General features: G+C 26.7%; 2 protein-coding genes across 3 annotated transcripts; one reads left to right on the forward strand and one right to left on the reverse strand.

The window, feature by feature from the left end:
• The first annotated feature begins 1678 nt into the window (after positions 1 to 1678).
• On the forward strand, positions 1679 to 14944 carry LOC126901147 (rapamycin-insensitive companion of mTOR). Its single transcript, XM_050677409.1, has 28 exons — positions 1679 to 1765; positions 1901 to 1962; positions 2025 to 2072; positions 2135 to 2306; positions 3383 to 3514; positions 3674 to 3867; positions 3946 to 4153; positions 4219 to 4384; positions 4468 to 4646; positions 4953 to 5083; positions 5158 to 5669; positions 5739 to 5927; positions 5996 to 6204; positions 6375 to 6464; positions 6713 to 6932; positions 6992 to 7161; positions 7222 to 7783; positions 7856 to 8052; positions 8117 to 8227; positions 8305 to 8390; positions 11487 to 11700; positions 12380 to 12441; positions 12959 to 13102; positions 13191 to 13373; positions 13446 to 13589; positions 13762 to 13894; positions 13956 to 14094; positions 14190 to 14944. Exons 2-28 carry the CDS (start codon positions 1908 to 1910, stop codon positions 14427 to 14429), a joined length of 4890 nt encoding a protein of 1629 aa, XP_050533366.1. The 5' UTR covers positions 1679 to 1765; positions 1901 to 1907; the 3' UTR covers positions 14430 to 14944.
• Positions 14897 to 24715, reverse strand: LOC126901152 (ATP-binding cassette sub-family G member 5). Of its 2 annotated transcripts, XM_050677439.1 has the most exons (9): positions 24412 to 24700; positions 23228 to 23578; positions 22881 to 23153; positions 19110 to 19338; positions 17357 to 17474; positions 17196 to 17289; positions 16263 to 16401; positions 15702 to 15884; positions 14897 to 15622 (listed from the first exon to the last, which is right to left on the reverse strand). In XM_050677439.1, the coding sequence occupies exons 1-9, from the start codon at positions 24596 to 24598 to the stop codon at positions 15280 to 15282; spliced, it is 1917 nt and encodes a 638-aa protein (XP_050533396.1). In that variant the 5' UTR covers positions 24599 to 24700; the 3' UTR covers positions 14897 to 15279. The 2 variants fall into 2 exon arrangements, with proteins under 2 accessions (XP_050533396.1, XP_050533397.1); XM_050677440.1 differs by lacking the exon at positions 15702 to 15884 and having other exon boundaries at positions 24412 to 24715.
• Between the last annotated feature and the right edge of the window lie 62 nt (positions 24716 to 24777).

Here is a 24777-nt window from a genome sequence, read left to right on the forward strand (position 1 = left end):
AGAAATTAGTTTTTTATGGAAAAGTTATTATTTTAGATCCCTCCCTGTGAGGAAGGGAGGGTCAGATTTACAAAAAAAAATATACCAAATGATAGGTAAATATATTTATATATTAAAAAAAATTGTTTCTATTTATTTATTTTTCAAAAAGTTATGGCAGTTTTAGGTAAAAGAAAGTTGAAAAATATAAAAAATACTGATTTTTAAAGTTATAATTTTTTTGTGTATTCCCCCATTTACAGGGGTACGAGGGATTTCTTTTCAATTTTTAGGGTAATGTCTCGACTAGATACAATTTATGATCTTTTGACGTATTTTTCATCAACATTGGTCCAGGAGAGCTGGGAATGTGTGGTAAGACACAAAAAAAATAAACACATCATAGTAAAATTAATATCTTCTTAGCTTTGTATTAAGCCAACCCATTTCTTTTTTGTCTATAGTAGATATAACTTTTTTCATATCACTTTCTGACCATGACTGTCGTGTGGTTTTACGTTTATAATTTGATACCATTGTAACTATAAATATAACAAAAATAAATTAAATTAAATATAAAAAATAACTTGGGCAAAATGACATACCACTGTCATTTTGCCCGGTATTATAATAAAATATTTCGAATAATTTCCTAAACAATTAATATCAGTAAGGAAGATAATACAATTATATTGTAGCTTATCTTTTGTTCTCCAACATGGGATATTAAAAAAATTACAAAATATGAAAATGATAGTATAAACTTAGTCTTAAAAGTACAAAGAAAACATTATCATCACTAATTACACATTTTTATTTATCATTTCATTGATAATATTATTATAAGTTGTTAGAGGTAGTTTTCTTCTTCTTCATTGCTTTAATCCTAACTACTTGAGGTCGGCCACCCTTATCCTAAACTTCCATTTGACACGATCTCCCACATCCTCTACGATCACATCAGCTGTCCTCATATCGCATTCAATAACATTCCTCCATCTCTTTTTTGGTCTTCCTCTACCACATCTTCCTTCAACATTCATTTCTATAACTGTTCTTACAGTTGTCTCCAAATGTATAAATACCATACACAGCTATTTCGTGACAATTGTTATCAATGTTTATATTTTAATAATTTTGGACTTAGTTAATAAAAATTAAATTGCAATAATTTTCTTATTAAGAATGATATAAATGGTAAAATTAATTAGATTCTAGTTTTGATCATCTTAGGCGAGTTTTTTTAATTTCTTTAAAGTTTTTTTTTAATTATGAGTATTTAAGATGGGTTAATACTCCTTTCCTAATTGTTAATAATATAAAAAAAAGTGATAGAAAAAATTTAATAATAGATTTAAAATCAGTGTACAAATTTGATTTAGTAAGTAAATTACATATTGGTTAATATCATTAAGTAATGTTTTATTTTAGTGAATATGCATACAACAGATAAACATTATTTTCATAACATTAGAACGGTTTTTCGTAGATTTTTTTAATTTTGAATCGGAGATATATATAGATATATCTATTTCTGTGTTATGGACATACATTTTATTATCATAGTTCTTTATCAAACACTTATCGCACTCTAACAGACTAAAATATTTATCATTTTTATCACGATATCGTTACTCCTATAATCTAAAATTCAAGTTATCCATTAAATATGTAAACTGTTATTTCGTTACTGCTAAAATTGACTTAAAAATTTTAATATTTATGTTTGAAAATATTCACTTCATTACATATTTCTATTCTGATGATTTAATGAAATAAACTGTAGGTAATGAGGTTTATTAAACTATTAATTACATATTTATCATATTATCTAGGATTTTAGCTTAGTACTCAATATGAAATAAAGTCCTTTCTAAAAAAATGTGCTAATTTATAAATTATACTTTTACTATATTCTAAGAAACACTATGGTTATGCCAGTATGGAAGCTTTGGACTCGATTGCAATCACATAAATCGAGAGGTATATATTGAGTGTTTATTTATTTGATAATAATAATTAAAATATTTAATTATAATTAATAGGGCGTCATGATGTAGAAGATGATGCCTTCAATTTGGACCTTGTGTCAAGTTAGTATAAATTACTTAATTGTTTTATATTTACATAAAATTAATATTTTTTTGTATTTTAGAGCCTAGAGAATCAATTAAAAGAATTCTTTCTAGTTTGAACCAAACTCAAGGTTTAAGTGATCATAAAAAGTTAAATTTATTGAACATACTTGTAAAATTATTATCTACCATAAATATTAATGACAATAATAGTGAAGTTTTTGGATTTTCCATATCAGATATTATGTGTTGGTAAGTTTATATTCATTAAAATAACCTAAGTTTCTTCAGCTCTATAAAAATAACAAACAGTATTTTATTTTATGAAATAAAATTTTAATATAGAAAGTTATTTATTGCATAGGCGTGGCAAGTATATAAGGTAATTCTGTTGTCATTCATTATAACTATTAAACTAAATTTTTTTACTTATCTTTACCATTATATAACTTGAAAATAACACACTTCAAATGTTTTAATTTTAATCTTACTCATTTTTGGTTTGAATTCATAAAATATTTTTTTTTTTAACAATAATTTACACTTAAAATAAATGTTCAACTAAACTAATAGTAAAACAAAACAATCTGTAACTTTAAAATTGTGTAATAATCTTTGTTATTGAAACTTTATTCTTAATTAAAAGAAATCTAGAAGTAATAGGATAAATATCTTATGGGAAGAAAAATCTTTAANAAACAAAACAATCTGTAACTTTAAAATTGTGTAATAATCTTTGTTATTGAAACTTTATTCTTAATTAAAAGAAATCTAGAAGTTATTAGGATAAATATCTTATGGGAAGAAAAATCTTTAATTATCTGAAAGTATATTGTAAGGTCACTAAAATTATTTTATAATTACAGTCTATGTAAGAAATGAGCATATAAGAGGGAGTATAAGTGTAGCGTTAATCGTGGATAAGATGAGAGAAAATAGACTTAGATGGTTTAGTCATGTTATAAGGAGAGAGAAATCGGAAGCTGTAAGAACTGTTATAGAAATAAATGTTGAAGGAAGAAGAGGTAGAGGAAGATCAAAAAAGAAATGTGGAAGATTGTATCAAGAAAAAGTTTAGAATAATGGTGGTTGACTCCAAATAGTCGGGATTAAAGACAGGAAAAAGAAGAAGAAGATAACAGTCCATGTAATATTTGTGTACAGAGATTTTATTTAAAATTGTTTACATTAGTGAATAATAAAAAACAAATAAAATTATATTTTAAATCATAAAAATGCATATAACAATGTACATGTAAAAATTTATATTAAAATATTGTTGCATAATTTTCATATATTTATGTGTCATTATTATTTTTATTTTGTAGTCTTACACCAAGTTTATTGAGTGATAGTTCAGATGTTAGAGCAGCTGGTTTACGAGCACTTCGCCATTGTATCAGAATACCAGAAAACTTAACTACACTTGTACGTTTACGTTTAACAATATTAATATGCCGGTAAGTTGAACTAAAAACTTAAGTCTACTATTTTATCAATGATTATGATTAATAAATGTTTTTCAAAATATTTTGATAGTCAAATTTTATTTTTTTAAATTATTTTTTATTCTTTACAATTAAACCTTATGAAAAATATATTGTATCAATCTTTTCAAGGAGTTTGGAACTGCTACTTGATAATGAAAATGAACGTTTACAAGCTCTACGTATTATTCGTAAATCTTGTGCTATTTGCCCTCAACAATTTCCTAAAGCATTTACTCATTCATTGTCTGCTATTGCTATGTGTTCACATGGTCCTTCTAAAGATCAATTACATAGAGCCTGTGTAGCAACTCTTTGTGAATTGTGTATGTTATCAGTATACTTAGTATACTAATAATTAATATAATTCTTTGTCACATTTACTTATGTGTTTTTACTTATAGGTTTATTAAACCCTCAAGCATTTGTAGCTGGATGTGGTTTAAAAGCTTTGAGACATGTTCTGATATCTTCCGAGTTACCATTAAAAATGGCTGAATGTGTCTTAGGTACGTTATTATGGATGCTAAATAACCCAAACACTAGAAAACTAGTATCATTTGATTTTAGTCAACTTGCATCATATTTTACTGATTTTAATCCAATTTCAAAGTAAGTGAAAATTTTTAAAAGTATATTTTTTATTTCAAAAATTAATGTTCAAAATTAAATTTTAGATCGAGTGATAAAAACTTAGTTGGTGAAACTGCTCATGGCACTTTAGTTTCTCTTTTACGTTCTTGGATTGGTATACTATATTTCTGTGACCCATCAAATGACAACTCAAAAAGTGGTTTATCTTCCATTATACATGCATTACATGTTCAAAACTCAAGTATTAGAGTCAGTTTTAAACATTTGTTACAATTATTTACTAAAATTATATGATATTGAACTTTATATTATTGTATTTTTATTTTTAATAGATAGCTATCATAAATCTTTTAAGAGAAATTCTCGGATTTAGTCCAGCAGAATGGGTGGATGATATTGATACAGTTTTAGAATCAGTTAATCCATATAAATATCAAGAAAATTATCATTTGAATAATGGATATGTTTATATTGAAGCAATGGAACTTTTACCAAGATTAAACAGCAACAGGTATAATTTCATATTACATTTTCACTTTTTTTAATAAGTTTTTTGGATTTAAAAACTCAGTTATTGGTTTATTTGGTATTAGTTTAATTAAATTGCTTAAAATATTATTTATTTATGATATAATATTTCAAAATAGTAAAAAATGATGAGTATTTTTACGCTATCTAATAAACCAGGAACCGTAAATATATTAAAATTAGTTTTTAAAAGAATTTTTTCCAAATTCATTAACTAATTATAAAATTGGTTATGTGCCTAAATTATGTTATCTGTTGGCTTAATAATTATTTGTCTTTGTTTTAATAGGGTAAATTTAGTGAATTTACCTCGTTCTCTTTTAGTTAGTTGTTTATTAGAACTTAAACTAGATGAAGCTCTAGTTGAAGTTATACTTACTTCAGATAGTATCTTGTCTATTCAATCAACTTTACTTCTTGGTAAGTTATATACACTTTTTTATAATTAAAAATAACATGTTTTTTTTTTAAATTTATTAATTTTTAAATTTTAGGAGAATTTCTTCATCTAGTTGATACTATAGTTCCAAATAATAAGAAACCCGTTCTTTCAGATCTTATAGCTTATGCATTAGAAGGAAAGCCTTCTTCTATATGTATCAATTTAAATATAACAACTGAAGCATATGATCAAATATTGTGCTCTTCAGAAGATCGTTTAATAGTTCATCCTACAAAACCATTACAATCTAATAAATCAGAAGTATTTATTGGTGATGATTTAAAAAAAAATAATGCTATGACTTCCATATCTATTTTGGCTAAATTACATAAAATTCTTACCCAAGAACCAAATCCTGCAACTATTAGTTTATATCATGCAAAAAATTTGTTTGGTCCAAAAATGAATAAATTGAAAACTGGCTCACACAAAAAGTACTTAAAACATAAAGGAAATCAATGTATCATGACAAAAGAATGTGATGATTTTGTAAAAGAATCTGGCGTATTAATTGTTAAAGAAGCTGTAGCATGGAAATGGGATCCTATACGTTCTGCACTTAAAGTATATTAAACTGTTTTAAAAATAACTCAGCTGTTTTTGTCATTATAAACATCATTTTATTATATTTAGACTAGAATCAAAGATATGAACAAATTGGATGATACAAATTATAATTTATTCATACAAAGACTGATTGAGTATTTTAAACCATCTTCAAAAATGTATGGTGATGTAGAACTTCGGCCTGAAGTTCTTCCTCTTAATTTATTTACATTAGCTGCATTTGATTTAATTGATGACCTCTTAGATGCTCCAAATGTAAGAGTATAATTATTTTTAAGTTATTTTCATGTCAGTTAAATTTTAAATATTTTATGAATTTTTAGGAAAGTGGAGAAATTTTTTTGAATAGTCTATTAACTGATATTTATCAACAACTTGAATTATTATCATCTTCTAATTATTCTTATAGTTGTTATTTAAACCCTCAACGTTTAGGTGCTACATTAAGTCAACATTATTTTTTGATTATTGGACGTGTTAGCTCATCCGAACGAGGAAGATATTGTTTAGACAAAACTAAAATTTTTCCTATGTATGTATACAATGTTTTCCTAGTGATACAATTAAAATAAAAAAAAATTAAATATTGTTACAAATATATGAAGATATGTGGTGTCATATACATTCTTTTTTTTTAACTAATATTTATTTATGTTTAATTTTGAAACTTTTCAAATATATTAACAATTGCATATTTTTTAGGTTATTAAATATTGCTGTTAGTACCCAGTTATATTGTTATGTCAAACTAATTGTTTCTTGTTTAGACTATACAGAAGATTCATTTCCAAGGTATAATAACATTTTTACTTGAATAAATGTTTATATAATCTAAATTAAAGAATTCAAAATATATATTGGTTGATTATCCCATAAGATTATTTTAATTTTAATGTGTTATTATTTATATTTTATTAATAGATAAAGGTATTCTAAATGCTTCAAAAATAATTTTAGACAATAATAAATATTCTGTTAAAAAATCTTTGTGGATTTTTTTGTTATAAAGTGTAATATTTTATTTTTGACTATTTTTATAGAGTATTATTAGGTCGTGTTCTCTCTTGTTCTCAACAAAAATCTAGACTTTATGCTACACATTATTTACGAGCTTTGCTTAGATTTAATGCACATTCTGCTGAAAATCCTGTTATAACTGGTCAATGGATTCTTGAACTTCTTATATTACAAATAAATGATGATAATTCTACTATTTATATGGCTGCCTTAGAAGCTCTTGATGAAGCATGTGATTACAAAGTATATTGATTAATAAATTAAAAATTTTTTTTTTTTTAGTTATTGTGTTTATTTTTTAGGATTATTTGAAAATATTAATTGTATCCAAACCAAATATTCTTCATCTTGGGGATTCAGGTCTATTAGTACTTATACGTTTCTTATCTGATCCAGCTGGTTATAAATACCTATCAGACTCTGGTTTTGTTACGAATCAGTTACATAATTGGGGAACTCATTTCAACTTAAAGTATTTAAAATTCATATATTTTTTAATTAACTTTAAATTACATGTTAATTATATTATCAGGTATGTATTGATAGTGGAAGGTGAGTTGCATGACCAATTGACTCTACATCAACGTCATGAAGATGGACATTATAAAACTAGACTTTCTGGCGACATGTCTAGAAATAAAATTCCATGTATACCTCAACCTCCTCATCTTTATTCTCAAATGGTTGTACATGATTGTGGATATCAAGCTTTAATAAGAGATATTTACTTTCGAAGTATTATTCAAATAGTTATAAATGCAACTCAAGAAAATTCAATAAATCAGTTGCACTTAAAAGCAGCATTGTGGGCTATTGGTCATTTTGGTTCTGTTTCTCAAGGTGCTTGCTATTTAGCAAGTAATGGTGTTATACAGTCCATTTGTAAAATAGCAACTTCTTATCAAATTTATTCAGTAAGAGCAACTGCTCTATATGCATTGTCTTTAATAAGTGCTAATAAATCTGGAGCTAAGCATCTACGAGCAATTGGTTGGAATGTTTTAAGTAGAGTATTTTTAGAAACTGATTTTTACAAAATAACAGATAGACGAGTAGAAAGCAATTTAGCAACAACTCCTTCTGATAGTTCTCATGTATGTAATTAATCAAAATAATATATTTATAACTACTAATTACATTATAATTAATAATTTGATATTTTGTAGGGAATTGTGAGTGAATGGGTAGATGATGTGTGGGACCCTACTATTCAGAATAGGAAAAAATGGTCAACTCTTCCTCGAAGTAGTGCATCTTGGTCTAGATATCAACAGCTTTTAAGAAGTTTAAGCGAAAGCAAAACTATAGAGAATAATGAAAAATTACAATTAAATAAACCTTGTTCCCCTCCTGATAATTCAATGTAAATATGAGATAAACTTTTTTTAAGTATTTATTTCAATGAATTTGTTTTATTTTTTATGTAGTTATGCTAGTTATCGTTTAAGATCTGACAGTAGTTGTACTGTTGATAGTAGCACTAGTGGTGTAAGTTCAGGTGAATCAGGTTTTGGAATGAGACACGCAGAAAATTATCAGTAATTATTAATATAAATATAATATAATAAAACATGATGAAAAATGGCACTCTAACCTGTTAAATTTTTAATAATAGACATCAAACATTGAGTCCAATACCTAGTTCAAGTTCATTATCAACCATTCCATTACAAAAACCAATGACATCTTTAAGCTCAGAAAGTAACACTTTTATTTTTTAACTTTATAACCAGTGTTCAGATTTCAGTTAACCTGAGTAGGAAATGTGTTTAGAAAATAACGGAAATTTTTAAATTTTGGGTGTTTGGAGAGTCTGATTATTAAACATTTTTTTTTCATAATGTTTTATCATACTTTCACACATGTTCCTAAAGTATGATAACATTTTCAGCTAGATTAATTTTTTACTTTATCAGTGGCAGCCTCTAAAGCTAAATGTGTTTTTATGAGCTCGGTGATTTTCATTTATTAAAAAAACGGATCAAAAGATTTGTATAAAATTTTGTGTAAAAAATGAAATAAAATGTAACAAAGTGTGTGAAATGTTAACAGAGGCCTATGGTGAGTCTGGATTGCGTAAAACATGGGATTACGAGTAATATTAGCGTTTCCAAGATGGCTGTGAAGATGTTGACGATGGCGAATGCTCTAGACATCAATAACCATTGAAAACATAGAAAAAGTAACAGAAATGGTTATGAACGATCGCTGAATCACAATTAGAAAAGTCACTGATAATATTGGAATATTGATTGCTGCCTCATGTCATGAATTTTTTTCAAATGTTTTGGGTATAAAACACGTAGCAAAATTTGTTTCAAAATTGTTGAATTTTGAACAAAACAGCGACAAATGGAAGTTGCTTACGAGTCACTCAATGAAGTCAACGATGATTCAGAATGTACTGAATTGTGTTATAACAGGTGACAAAACATGGATTAATACATATAAAATCAAAACTAAGGCTCAATCATCTCAGTGGAGGTATTCTGGATCACCAAGACCGAAAAAGGCTTAACAAGTGTGTTCGAACCTGAAGATTATGCTCACTGTGTTCTTAGATTTTAAGCATAGTGCATCATGATTTCTTGCACAAGGTCAAACAGTCAATAAGGAGTACTACTTACAAGTTCAACATCATTTACGTGAAGCAATCCGAAAAAAACGCCCCGGATTTGTAACAATACAATTCATGGCTTTTGTACCAATATAATGCAATTGCTCACACTTCATTACTTGTTCATGAATTTTTGATCAAAAACTATACTTTAATGATGTCTCAGCGTCCATATTCGCCAGATATGGCTCTGTGTGACTTTTTTCTATTATCAAAAATAAAGAAAACCTTAAAAGGCCGTTGTTTTACAAGTATAGATAACATTAAAAGCGCACCGCTGAATGAGCTAAAGGCTATCCCAAAGAAATTGAGGATTAGAAGAAGCTTTGGCACAAGAGCATAAAATCTAATGGGGACTATATTGAAGGCAACAACATTAGTTTTAGTTTTAGTTATTATCGAGGTGGACATAATGCCCATGCACTCAGACCTGTTGGTCCATTGTGCGCACCTCATACCGAATTGTCTTGATTCGGTTTACACACCTAAGTGTTATCACCAAAGTGTTAATACATTACCAACCATAAAGTCACCTCTAAAGATGACCAAAGAGTCCTGTCTTTCTGGCGAAATTAAGTATCTCTCTGGGTTTTAGGTTTTTAATATCTTCTTTTTCAGGAAAAGGTTTATTCAAGTAGTTTGATCTTAGTGTAGACAAGGATTCACATTCGCACATGATGTGAAATGAGTCTTCCTCTTCTACTCCACACTTCCTGCACAATGGTGATTCCGATACCCCCATTGCGTTAAGATGTTTAAGCAGGTGACCATGTCCTGTCAGTAGACCAGTCAGGGTGCTTATTTGATGTCTAGTCATGCTATTAAGATCACCCAACAGTAAACCAGAGGTCTTGATAAACATTTTAGATTGTCTAGGTACTACTAAGTACTTCCAGATTTTCCTGTGTTGTTCTCTGCACCAATTCTTGGGTAGCGCTTTGAGCGATTGCTCAGTGAGTCCTACCACTGGTTCTGGTCCAACATAAGTGTTCTCTGCTCCTTTCTTGGCTAGAAAGTCAGCATTCTCATTTCCAGTGACACCGTTGTGTCCCGGTACCCTTGCTAGTGTAACTTTGTTGAACCTTGATAGTGCTTCTAAAGTTTCCCTGCATTCGAGGACCAGCTTTGAATTCACCTGATCGTTACAGAGTGCGTTCAAAGCTGCTTGACTAACACTTAAGATAATTATCTTTCTATTTTTGTATACCAGCAGGTTCTGAGCCCTTACCAGTATCGCCATCACCTCTGCTTGGAAAACAGAGGGTGTTGTGCTCAATGACATACTGACATTTATTTGTGGCTTTAAACCCCAAATTACAGCACCAACCTTTCCTGATTTTTTGGATCCATCTATATATATATCACAAATCCTCCTTTTTCAGTCGGGTGGTTAATATTCCATTCTCTACGTGTAGTGATCTCCACTTAGTAGGGAATGTTATTCTTAAGAAGGCAACAATATTAACAAAGATAAATAAATAAATATTTTTTTCAAGAACGAAAATTACCGTTATTTTCTGAACACACTTTGTATATACTTTTTATTTTTATAAATATCAATGAAATCTTACTTAAAAAATAAAAATATGATTACAATACAGAAAATTAATTTATGAGTTAAATACTAGTAGATTTGCAAAAATATATTCATTTTTTTTGTACAACAAAGCATGATTTTTCAAAAAATAAAAAAAGTGTAGCATAATTTTATCTTCCAAAAATAGATTTACTTGCAGTTTTAAAAAAAAATTCTATTTTTAGATAAATCATAATAGTGTACTTTCCTTCTTCTTAAATAATTCTGAAAAATTAAGAAACGCAGTTTCTTCACTAAGACAACAATATGCAGTAATGATAAAAATAATTTTTTACCAATTAGTTGACCAATTAAAAAAAATTGATTTTTTTCATATTTAGGAAGTTTATTAATAATTTAATGGAATTACCAAAAATTTATGTTAATTTGTCATTAAATGAATAAAATAAAGAATTAAGCATAAAATATAAATATCTCCATTAAGATAAGATGTTTAACTTTACTCAATTTTAAATAATTAACTTGTTTATTTCCATCATTGGTTATTAATTAGTCAAAAATTTATTAATATAACTGTTGTACATGGTTGAAAATTAAAATTTTTATACAAAAAAAGTTTTATACAAAATTTTTTTTCTTAAAGGTACAAAATTATCCAGAAGAAATTCTTTTGGCTATAGAACTCTCAAAATGATACAAAAAGGAATGAGTCGAAAAAGTTCAAGAAGTATGACCATGCAATCCCATTCAACTGCCACTGATATGTTTGCTATGCTTGCTGAGCATGAAATTGATCCTATGTCACCTTTAATACGCCCTAAAGAATTTAGGCATTCTTTTAGTGTAAATCACTCACCGTAAGTAACTATAAAAAATTTTATACAACTAACTTATTTTTTAGTTATTTATATATACATAGATTATTAGAGTGATTCATTAAGGATAAGATACTCATTTTCTCAAAAACTATTGGAAATTTTTTATTTTTGTACAGAAAAATAGTGTTTGATTCAAAAAACTACAAGAATATGTAATTAAATTATTTTTATTTTCATCTCTTCAGGGATAAAAAAATTAGATCTTTAATTATTTTTAACGAAAACCTCTATTTTTACCTTAATAATATGATAGAATAAAAATGTACAATTTTGTTTTTATAGTTTTTTTATGGGATCAACCTTTTGTTTTTAAAATTGTTTAAAATGCTGAAACAGAAAAACAGTTGATTAGATAAAAAAAAATTATAAGAATAAAATTGTTTGTAAATTTTTTCTATCATATATTATGGTAAAAATAATGGTTTTATAATGTTGAGGTTTTTTATCAGTGATGGGATGAAAATAAAAATAATTTAATTACAAATTATTGTATAGTTTTTTGAATCAATCAATATTTTCCTGCACAAAAGTGAACAATTTTCAATAGTTTTCAAGAAAATGAGTGTTTTATTCTTAATGAATCACTCTTTATATTATTATTATATATATATATATATATAGTAACTCAAACATATGAAATAATTTTTTTGAATTTCAGATTTGAATTTGAGTCAGTATCATCGTGCTCATCAAATAAAATATGTCATCATCCTGTTAAAGGTTACAAAAATGATTTAATAAATTTATCAATAGAAGTTTTAAATTTCAATATGGTGTGAATAACTTATAGGGAGTTGAATACATTCATCTAAAAAAATGCTTTTTAGTGTAATTAACATAGTAAAATAAATACTAAAAAATACATTTAAAAACCTATTAAACTAATTTTAATATTTTCAAAAATGTGCACAATACAGAGTGATTAACTATGTTTAAACAGACTAAATAAATTTTCATTTACCATGTACTTCAGAAATCTATTAAAATTGATCTAGTAGATTAAAAATTATTGTTTTTAATAGTATATACTTGATCATTTTGTTACTGAAAAATTCAATACTGTTTCTTTGTGTTAGAAATTATTTGATAAAATTCTTACTTTGAAAGTTTTAAGAATAATTTTAACTTCTATTTCTTTATTCAACTCTTTAGTTGTTATACTTATGTTAATTTATTTTAAATTATTAAGTATCACAAATAATGATGTGTCACTATTGTAATTTTTTTGTTAATTTAGATTATTTTAATGAGTCATTTTATGGGGGTGTAACATTGCCATCTGACCTAAGTACATTATTTTCTACTGTAGAAAAAGAAACTGAAACAGTTCCTACTCCAGATTGTGATGATTCATCTTCTTGTTTTAAGCCTGTTTCCACAGGTATTTTATAGTTTTTTTGAAAATTTTTATAGAATAATTTCTATTAATGATATATAATTGAATATTTGTTATTTATTATCCTTTTAAGGTTCAGAAGTTCTTAGTACTGATGATTCTGATACAGAAGTTGCTGCAGATCCATTACCAGTAAGAAGGCAACGTAATCATAATCGTGTATTGTGCATGCTTTGTTCAGTAAACGAACATGCAAATCGTCCAACAACAAGAAATAGAAAAGTATCATCTAGTTCATTAAGACGATGTCGAACAGGTATTTTAATTAAATTTTTTTTTATGAAATATTTTAACCTTATAAACAAACTTTGAACATAAATTTTTATAGAGACAGAAAGTAGTTATGGTATGGGAGTTGAAGGGGAAAGTCCTATATTACTTCCATGGCAACATAATAAGTCTTCATGTCTTCATGAAGCTTCTGGATTTGGTACAGGAAGTAATGAGAGTGGAGCAAGCTCTGATATTAGTAGTAAGTTAAATATTTAATATAAAGATTTTTTTTTACAAATTAAAAATTTTTGGTTAGCAAATATTTAAATTATACCATTAAAATGTAATTTGACCGTCCTAAAATATTTATTTATTTAAGGTTAACAAGGTATTTACTTAACGAGAATAGTTCATTATTTAATTATTTTTAGGTCTAGCTCAAAGATCTACTTTAGCTGATAGAATAATTAAAAGTCATTCTTCATTACGGAGGGATATTCTAAAACTTGTAGAACAATTACCTAATCCTGTACTGTATAAAACATCCACCCAAAGCTTATTACAGTAAGCAATCCATGTATAAACATATTTATGTGTAATATTTTATTAATTTTATTTTTAACAGGATGAAACAGATGTACAGTGACTTGTTTCATGATATATGTGTATATTCTGATGTATGTAATTTATTAGCTGAGCATCATTACCATATTCAGGCTCGACGTTATATGCACGAGTTGTTTTTAGATGCACCTTTTAGAGAGGTAAAGTTTTTACAATTATAAACCAATAAAATCCATAATATTTTTGCAAAAAATAATTTTTACACTTAATTTAAACTTTTATTGTTATTTTTTAGTTATTTGAAGAACCAGCAGCTATCATTGGAAGGCTCAGCCCATTAGAAACTTCTAATACAGATTGCATGAGTACAGATGAAGTTGAAAAAGTTCACGGAAATGACAGTGAACTTGAAGTAATTATGGAAGCTGAGACAGAAAATAAAAGAAGATCGTCAGAAATTACAAATGACTGTAAATCAATTGTTTCTAGACATCGTAAACAAGCAGTATATGACTCTTCCAATCATTATTTATAAGAATAATAGAAAAAAATTGATTATAGAAAGTATTAAATTATGTTTTAATTGTAACTCATTTTTTTATTACTATAAAAATGATAATAATAATATATTTATATATTAAATGAAAAAAAAACAAATTAATGAAACTATACTAATATTAAAATGTACTTTTAAACTAAGATATTGTGACAAATTTATTAATATTTAAGTATTAATTAACAGTTTTTGTCATTTCATAAAAAATATTTATAATTTTTATACAAGAAAAATATATATATTTATAAAGTAATAATTACTATACATTAACAATTATATTCATTAGGAGATTTTATTCAAGAATAAATTAAAATCATTTTTGAAAGAAATCAAAAAATTTTAATTAAAAGAGCACATTAGTCAGTTGTTATTTTAATTATAAACTATTATACAACTATATTTAAGTGCAAGATGAATATTTTAGCCTATTAAGTTAACTAAAAAAAAAAAAAATGAAATGAAACTCATGATTAATAATACTAAAATATTTTTTAGTATGAGGAAATAAGATTTATTTTCTCAAAATATTTACCTTGTCTAAACTTTTGCACAATTCTGTGCATCTTTTTTATATTATTGATTGAGATCGTTTTATAACAAACAATTATTAAAAATTCTAATTTTTATATAAATTTTGAATGATTTTTATCTGGTTTATTTATTTTAGATTAAAGCTAATCAATCTTATTTAACACTTATTTGATGACTAGGATCTTTCAGGCTAATAGTTGTTTGATGTCCCATAGACATATCCAAATAACAATGACGTTACAAAAAATTCTATTAAATTTCATGATGTCACTCATTTAAGTAAAATAGTTGTTGCACTTTACTCTCTAAATTTTGCTTTAATAAATGATGGAAGAGGTGATACATAAAGCAAAATATTGAATATCATTGCTGTAAGTGGAAAAACAAAACTAGCAATCAAATTAATTTGTGCATCTATTATAGCAGATGGATATCTTTCATTTACATAAGAATCACCATCAAGATATCGACAAACAAAAATATCAGCAGCTGGTATAGAACAATTTTGTATTGCATTTTGAGGTAAACCTATATATTGTTTACGGCTATAGAAAGCTTGTGATGTCAAATATGCTCCAACATATCTAGTTTGTGTAGCATATGTAAACCATATTAACCAATCAGAAATGCCACGATAAGACCTGTAACAAATTAAAAATAATAATATTATTTTATTGAGATCTTAATAGTTATAGAAACACATCAATAATATTTGATTACCTAAGCATGCCACTTCCTAACATAGTTAATATAGCCAAGAAGTATATGCAAAATACACTGGTGTTATAAGCATTCTTTGACACAGCCATTACAGAGATAACAAGTTGTTCAGCAAAAAGATAGCAACTCAAGAGCACAGCTACAAACAAACTGAACTCCATCCAATTGTTGAATTTCATAAGTCTGTTAATAATAGTATTATAATTATATGTTTGTAAATAGATATATACAATATTATAATTGTATGACCTTCTATTCAAATCATGTCCAGATTAAGGGAGGTAAAGTAATGGCTTCTGGGCCCACAAGTGATAGGATCCTACATAAAAAGAAAACCTAGTTTGTATTTCATCTAATAGGTAATATAACTTAAAAAAATTAAAAGTTATATTATTATTAATTTTATTAATCACAAACAGTTTTTATTTGTTATAACAAAAACATTGTTTACAGTTTTTTAAAAAAAGCTTTTCTTGGCGGAGGTCTAATAAAATCTTGTTACAGGTCTTAAATATGAATAATCTGGACATAATTCAAGTTTTTGTTTTAATAACTACTCACTGATACATAATAGTTGATGAGCCCGTGACTGTTATAAGAGCCAAAGGTAAGGAAAAAGTAAAATAACTGATTAAGAACAAAGGCCCATTATAAGTACCATCTTGATTTTCTTGGTAATATCTGGTTCTGTGTGGAGCATCTAAAAGATAAAAATTAACACTAATTTGATTTTAATTTTAAATTAAGTTGGCAAATGATCTTATTTTTGTTTTAATTAATGTAATATATAAAACAGAAGTGTAGAAAAAGTGGAAGTAGGTAAGATAATTTGTCTATCCAATAAGATTTCATTTTCAACATGTATATTTTTATCATTATAAAGATTTTAACATTTATCACCCTTAATAAGTACACCTTTGATTCAATATATAGTTAACTAATTGAAAATATATATATATATTAATTTCGACTATCTCTAGCTATATACTAAAATCCTTACCCCCTCAAATAATCTCACTCTATATTATTATATACTAAAATTATATACTAAATCGTAATACTACCCTAAAAAAGTTAGGAAGATTATAATTTCTATAAGGTAAACTAATAAATTGTTAGGATGTATGCAAGTATTCGATATTTCAAAATTAAAATTTTTAACATTCGAAATGAAAATTAATTTTCAATTACATATTACCATTAAATTATATTAAAAAATAGTTCCTATAATTTTATTATCCGATGCCATGTCAAATTATAATTTTAAATCATACCATAATTTAAAGAGTTATATTATATATTTTTAACCAAAGATTTAATGCATCTTATAATTATTAAAAAATAATAATTACAAGATGCATCGATTTAATAATTTATTTAAGTTAAAATTATTAATTTTATTCGAATTACAATGTCTTTGATTTTATAATACTTACATTTACTTCTCTGATAACAAGAAAAAATAAAAAATAATATTTATTAATAGTGACTTACATGTGTAAGCGGCAGTGAAAACCGAAGTTAAATATGTAGTTAGAATACAAGTAAGTAACAATCCGGATCTTGACGTAAACGTTGATTGATAATCCTAAAACATAGATAATAACTTTTACGATTAAAGATACTTCATATGTTAAATTTTTCTATTATTTTACTTTAACATTTCGGAAAAATATCCAAACAAGTAAGAACGCTATTGGTAAAGCTAATAGTCGAGCAGCTAAATAAAAAAGTGCTTTCCATGAACATCCAAAGGTAGATGCAAATTGACGCCTATGAAAAAGTATATAACTATTACATTTTTAAAACTTAAATAGTTGAATAGTAGTGATGTAAATTATTGTTAGATATCAATCTAAACTAGAGCGTATGATGCTAGATCTCTACTATGCTGGGTACCAACTGTACTGTTTTTTTAAAAGTGCCTGATCTTTTTTAAATTATTTTTAATTTCGATGCGAAGCCGAAAAGGTAATGGTTTTACTATGATGTCTTTTTTTTTTTTTTTGTGTCTGTTACCACTTTTTCTCAGCTTTCACAAAAACGATTTCTTTCAATGTACGTCAAAAGATCACAAATCGTATCTAGTCGAAGACATTACTCTCAAAAATTGAAAAAATTTCCCTCGTTCCCCGTAAATGGGAGAAACTTCCAAAAGAATTACAAATTTAAAAATCGCTAATTTTCGAAATTTTTTCAAATTTTTTTACTTAAAATTGCCATAACTTTTTTAAAAATAACCAAATCAATATAATTTTTTTTAAATCTGACCTTTTACCTGCCCATAGGGGGGGGATTTAAAATGACAACTTTTTCACAAAAAATTAACTTTTTCAACTTGAATTTTGAAAATGTTCTGGAAAGTCTGACACTTTTATATATATCTTAAATTAAATCTAATATATATAGTAATATACTTTATCATGGAAAAAAAAATTCGGACTTTATTTTATCTTCATTGTGAAAATGGCTACCGAATACTATTTTTGTGTGAAATTTCTTGATTTTGTATTTTACATTTTTAACTTTATTATGCTATAAATTTTTTCATGAGAAGTAGTATTTATATACATCTTTCATTCGATATACTGTTTTTTTAAATTGGACCATTTCCCTATATACGAGGGGGGTTAAAATCTAAAAAATGCATATAGAAAGTAGAACTTTTTCAACTTAACTTTTGAAAGTGAAAGTCTGACACTTTTATATATATCTTAAATTAAAGCTAATTTTGGACTTTATTTTATCTTCATGGTGAAAACAGACATCAATTTTTTAAAATTAAACACTAATAATTTTGATGTTATATAAGATAATTATTTAACACAGAAATGTTACTCAAATCATTTTATGACCATTTAAGTAAAAAGATAGCGTACACATTTTCTCCACCTCACTTAATATCTAATAAAAATCAAAAAAAGAAATCTAAATTTGAATTTTATTTTGTAAAAGTTGAGCTGATTATAGAAAATAAATCACCATATAAGATATTTGGAGTGAAAATAATAAATATAAAAAATCTTGATCTAAATTTAAAATATAATATTATTATAATTAGTTAACAAATGAATTTTGGCATTCGGTTTCAATTTACATTTTTATTTAAAATGAATTAATTCACATTATAATTTATACTGAGAAAGTTGAATGTATTTATTCATGTATTGACACGAATGCGCTCTTTCTAAATCTTGGTCTTAAGAAAACTAAGATAATAATCTAACATGGTTATTTGTTTATATTCTCTAAAATAAGTAATACAAAAAGTGATGAAGGAATCAGCGTTATCAAATAAATGACTACCATTATTTTGACTATTTTCTGCTGCCGGCAACAGAAGACATTAAAACATTTAAAAATTTGAGATTACTCAAATTATATATAAAAAATGGCAATATTGCTTACTGGTACAATGTCATGCCTATTTGTGTAGTCGAAGAATCCTGAGCTGAATATGGATATGGATGGGAATTTAACTGGTGTTCAGACGGTGGCGATCCCAAGAGAACCGACATGGCTGATGACTTTCTGTATGGTGCTCCTTCCATTTTAAATTTTTCTACTAATGCTACAATCTGTGCGTTAGACTCGACAAATCTTTCTCTGGATCGTCGATCGACCGTTGACAAACATACTGGATATCAATTGAGTAAAGTTATTATTAAATAGCACTTTTATTTCATAAAATGCAATGTCAATTGCATTTTAATATATTCTAAAAAGTAATTTAGTTTTTGACTTGTTTATAAATAGTCTTAAATTAAAAAAAGCTATAAACCTAAATAAACAAGAAAAACTTATTAATTTTGAAAATTTGTAAAACTGTTTTCTGAGCGATCTGAAATAGTCATGACATCTTGTTACTTTAATATATTATGTTTATACAAATGCATAAATGATATTTATGGAATGACGTTTGGTACATTTGTACTGGATCCCATCCCCTAGAAATAGGGAATCTGAACCATAAAATTTGAGGGAAGTTAAATTTTGTAGAAAGCTGATCTTATTTTGGCTAACAAAAGTTTAATTAAAGTAAAAAAGGGCATATTATTTTAAACTGTATCACGAATTTATTTGGTGAATAAATGCATATGAATTGAGATCAGGCATGGCGGAAAACTATTCATAAATGTAGTTGTTTGAGGTTCCGCGATTAAAAGGTTAAAGGTATTTTTGGAATTATACGTGATATTTCATATGATTGGTAAACAATTCGAAGAGGACAGTAATAAATGTTCTTATGTATATCTTAGATTGCAAGATTTTTTTCATATGTAAATAATAAGGAATAATATTGCATACAAAATATTGAAATAAGCATTTAAAAAATATGTATTTAGAAAAAATTGAATTAATTTCTCAAGAAAAGTTTGTAACGATTATGCCCGTAAACGTAACTTAATGGAAATGCCGAAACGCGTTTAAGAAAATATGTAATTGTAATAGCCAATAATGAATTATTGTATAAAGTCATGAAAAAAATCTTTAGTTGTAGTAATTAGGGGCGTATTTACATATTTTCTGCCTATAGATACTTAAAAATTTGCCGCCAGTCATTATGTTATGACGGAGGGGGCTCATTTTTATATATTTTCGCCATAACATTACTAATTCTTCCTCAGAAAAAAAAAAAATAGTATTTAAAAATATTTTTCAAGCAATTCTATGTTTATTAATAAATCACAAAATAAATTACTTGTAGCTATTAATATACATATCATAAATACACAATAAATGAAAACGATTATGATAATTATTAGGAAGTCAATATGTCTTAACAACAATAAAAAAAATAATTAGCTTTAAATAAATTTGTTGGCCTTCAATATTTGCCGCCCCTTAAAATATGCCGCTATAGGCAATTTATTATTTATTTTTTTAAAAATTGTTTAAATAATTTTTGGATTCAGGCAGGTATTGAAATATTAAATAATACGATGAGAGATGGCATAAAAATAAAATAATATTTTTCTTTAGCTTTGAAAATGAGAAGATATCATATGTCTACCAATAAATAATCAACTTTTATTAGACCGATCTACTGATTTGTTAGTAAAAAGAATCATAATTATATCTAGTTGCTTTCAGTAATTGACTATTAACCTGAATACTTTTTATTATGAAAATATCTCAAAAAATTAGTATCGATGAAGGCGGTCTATTTGCATTTTTTTCCGCAATTTATAATTAATATAGCTTTTTTTAAAAAGTCTGAATAATAATATTATTATCTGTTATACTATAGACAATTATCTTTCATATGATATTTTTTTAAAAATCCAAGTGAAAGTACAGAAAATGTATGAAAGAAATGTTCTGAAACGTCTAATAACTTTTAAGTTATATTAAATTGAAGCATTTTTAACGTACTTAATGATTTAGAAAAAAGCAAACTAATCTATAGTATACTAGGTAAAATTCACTGATAAAAAAAAAATACAAATTTTTATATTATAAGAACTGATTATTTGTGGCTAACATTTTTCAAAATTAATATTTAAATAACAGTTCCGGAGAGAAATTATAATCTATTCGCATGAAAGCGTTTAAGATAGTGATGTAAATTATTGTTAGATATCAATCTAAACTAGAGTGTATGATGCTAGATCTCTACTATGCTGGGTACCAACTGTACTGTTTTTTTAAAAGTGCGTGATCTTTTTTAAATTATTTTTAATTTCGATGCGAAGCCGAAAAGGTAATGGTTTTACTATGATGTCTTTTTTTTTTTTTGTGTGTCTGTTAACACTTTTTCTCAGTTCTCACCGAACCGATTTCTTTCAACGATATGTCAAAAGATCACAAATCGTATCTAGTCGAAGACATTACCCTCAAAAATTGAAAAAATTTCCCTCGTTTCCTGTAAATGGGAGAAACCTCCAAAAAAATCATAAATTTAAAAATCGCTCATTTTTTCAATTTTTTTTTCTTAACACTGCCATAATTTTGTCAAAAATGAACAAATCAATATAATTTTTTTTGTAGATACTTCATGTCTTTACCTATCATTTGGTATATATTTTTTTATAAATCTGACCCTTTACCTGCCCATAGGAGGGGGTTTAAAATGACAACTTTTTCACAAAAAATTTACTTTTTCAACTTAACTTTTGAAAGTGTTCCGGAAAGTCTGACATTTTATATATATCTTAAATTAAAGCTAATGTAATGTACTTTATTATGAAAAAAAAAAAATTTCGGACTTTATTTTGTCTTCGAGGTGAAAATGGCTACCAAATGCTATTTTTGTGTGAAAATTCTTGATTTTATTTTTTACATTTTTAACTTTATAATGCTATAACTTTTTGAAAAGTGTATGGATTAACACAATTTTTTCATGAGAAGTAGTATTTGTATCTCTTTTTCATTCGACATACTTTATTTTAATCAGGATATAAATAAGGAAATAACAGATCATGTAGCTTTCGGATAATCCACCATTTTTTTTAAATTAAACACTATCATCTAAAGATTCCTATCAAAGCATTTTTTATGATAGTGATTTTAATAATTGTCAAATATCATTATACTTGATCTAACTATTCCACGTCATCACTGTGCCGGGGACCCCCCTGTGCTGGGTTTTTTTTAGGTAGCATCTCTATTAATGTCGAGGAGTGATACTTTTACATCCCTTCTAGGAACGACTTTGCTATGTTCTTCTGTGAACATATTTAATGTTTATTTGCATGCCAATTTGTAAATTCTGTATTCTTACAATTTACGTTATTAATGTCTACCAAGAAGAAATCTTATTTTAATTTACATTTTTTAATGATTATATGGGCAAAATAGAGTGTACACAATTATAAAAATAAAGACTTAATATATAAATGTAAATATAAACTAGTATAAAAAAAAAAATGTTTTATTAAATAAAACATTTGACATTTATAATTCAATATAAAAATGTTTAAAAACCGAAATAGAACGTTCAAAGTTTAGATTCACTATCAAAATTAGCCTTATTATAAGTTCGTAACATATGGCTATAAAACCTGTATGTTACATAGCTTTAAAAGGAAAAAACTCTTAACTGTTCATTCACTGATGAAGTTACAATATCACGATTTAAAATTAATAAGTTCTTATATATTTTATAGAGCAAGTAAATTAAAAAAAATGTATTCATTTTATACTTATTTTTTATTAGTAAAAGAAATTGATACTTACAATAGTACATAAGTGGATTTTCCATTTCCGGACAAGGGAATCCAACTGCTCTAAAGTAATCCAACATCATTCTTGTAGGGCCAGCATATACCAAATCGCCTAAACACAAGTAAGCAACACGTTCAAGGAATGGGAATACGTCGGAACGCGGTTTTTCCATAGTAAGCACTACAGCTCGGCCTCTACGTTTTGCATGACTACTGACCATAGATACTATCAAGTATGTTGTCAAAGGATCTAATCCAGCCGTCGGTTCATCCAAAAGTAATAATACTATAGTAAACATTTCATAATTACAAAACCGATTCCATTTATTTCCATAGAAAAAATTAAATCGAAATTCTCACCTGGATCTTTAACTAGTTGTGTTCCTATCACAAGTCTCCTATACTCGCCCTCGGTTAAAGCTTCTACACTACGCCTCGCTACTTGACTGAGTGCTAAATCTGCTAAAACTTGTCTCACTCTTGAGTCTTTTACGTAATCGCTTACTTGTGAGCCAATGGATAAGTTTGCTGCATAATGTAAAGTCTGTTGAACCGAAAGAGATGGTAACAAATCGGCACGATGACCAACATAAGCACAACACTGATTAAACATGGCTTGAGTCAACGGTCGACCATCTAGTAAAATCTGTCCTCGAGATACACCTTTGCTTCTTCTTGCTATCACTTCCAGGAGAGCTCTTTTACCACTACCTAATTAAAATCAAACTGTATAGACTTATTAGTAATGTAATACAGTTAAGCTACGGCCTGTGTTTATATACAGTGCTACTACTATATTTATATCATTTGTTTTCCACTAGAATTTTTTACTGACCTGTTTAAAAAGGTAAAATTATGCAGACAATCTTAAATATTCGAATTAAGATGTGTATTGTGATAAATAAATCTAGTCTCTGATCTTCAAAATTTTTTATCTAATCATACATGGTTTTGTAGAATATCATCCGATATGATGAAAATAAAACTCCTCGCCCCAATGGTCTAAAAACACTTCGTCTCTATAGTCTTACTAGATTTTTATCGTAAGCTTAAAAAGTATAAATGGAGTAAAATTAACAAAATTATCCCGGAAAAAATATTTTGAGGATTAAAAACTTTTGTACCGCTCTTTTATAGATGATAAATAAATCTTTATTTGAAAATAACCGAAATATTTCTCTTGAGAGCGCGCCTATATTCTGATGGATTTAAATTTAATTTAATTTTACAAAATATTCATTCTAACTTAAAAATTTAATTTAAAATGTAACAATAGAATTAAAACAATTTTTTGTTAATCAATTAAATTTAAATTAAATTACTTGTTATGCTAGTAATAACAATCGGCAGTCGTTCTTTGATATTGGAAGTATTTTTAAAAATTACCTATTTCAATAAATGTTAAAATTTAAAGAACAAGGTCTCCGGATAGTTATAATTTGATTTTAATGATTAATAGTTTTCTAGGAATTTATTCGTTGTTAAAATTTAAGTAAAAGGTTTTTTTGTCTCCAAAAGAAGTGACAATTGTAGCGTGAACGTACCTTTAGATCCTAGAACAGCCATCACTTCACCAGCTCTGACTTCAAAAGTGATGTCTTTAAGTATGAGCCCAGTCTGGATAGATCCAAACAATCTTTGAAAACAGGAAACTGGTTCTACTTGGCCAGTGTGGAATATATTGTTCAGCTCTAAAGAGTAGTCGCCGCCAATCATTTTGGACGGTTTCATCGCAACTGCAGTGACTGTGGTACCTAGCAATAACAACAGTTACGTGTTTCCCGTGTCGTGCAGAACAAGAACTGCTGGACCGAAACCTTCTGTACATTGAGTTCATTGCGTGTATTTGTATGGAAGGTCGATGCCACTGTAGCCAACCGAGTTCTGCTGTTTTCCGACACAATCCGTTT

Source organism: Daktulosphaira vitifoliae, unplaced genomic scaffold, assembly GCF_025091365.1.
Source record: "Daktulosphaira vitifoliae isolate Bord-2020 unplaced genomic scaffold, ASM2509136v1 Scaffold_3, whole genome shotgun sequence".
Classification (NCBI taxonomy): domain Eukaryota; kingdom Metazoa; phylum Arthropoda; class Insecta; order Hemiptera; family Phylloxeridae; genus Daktulosphaira; species Daktulosphaira vitifoliae.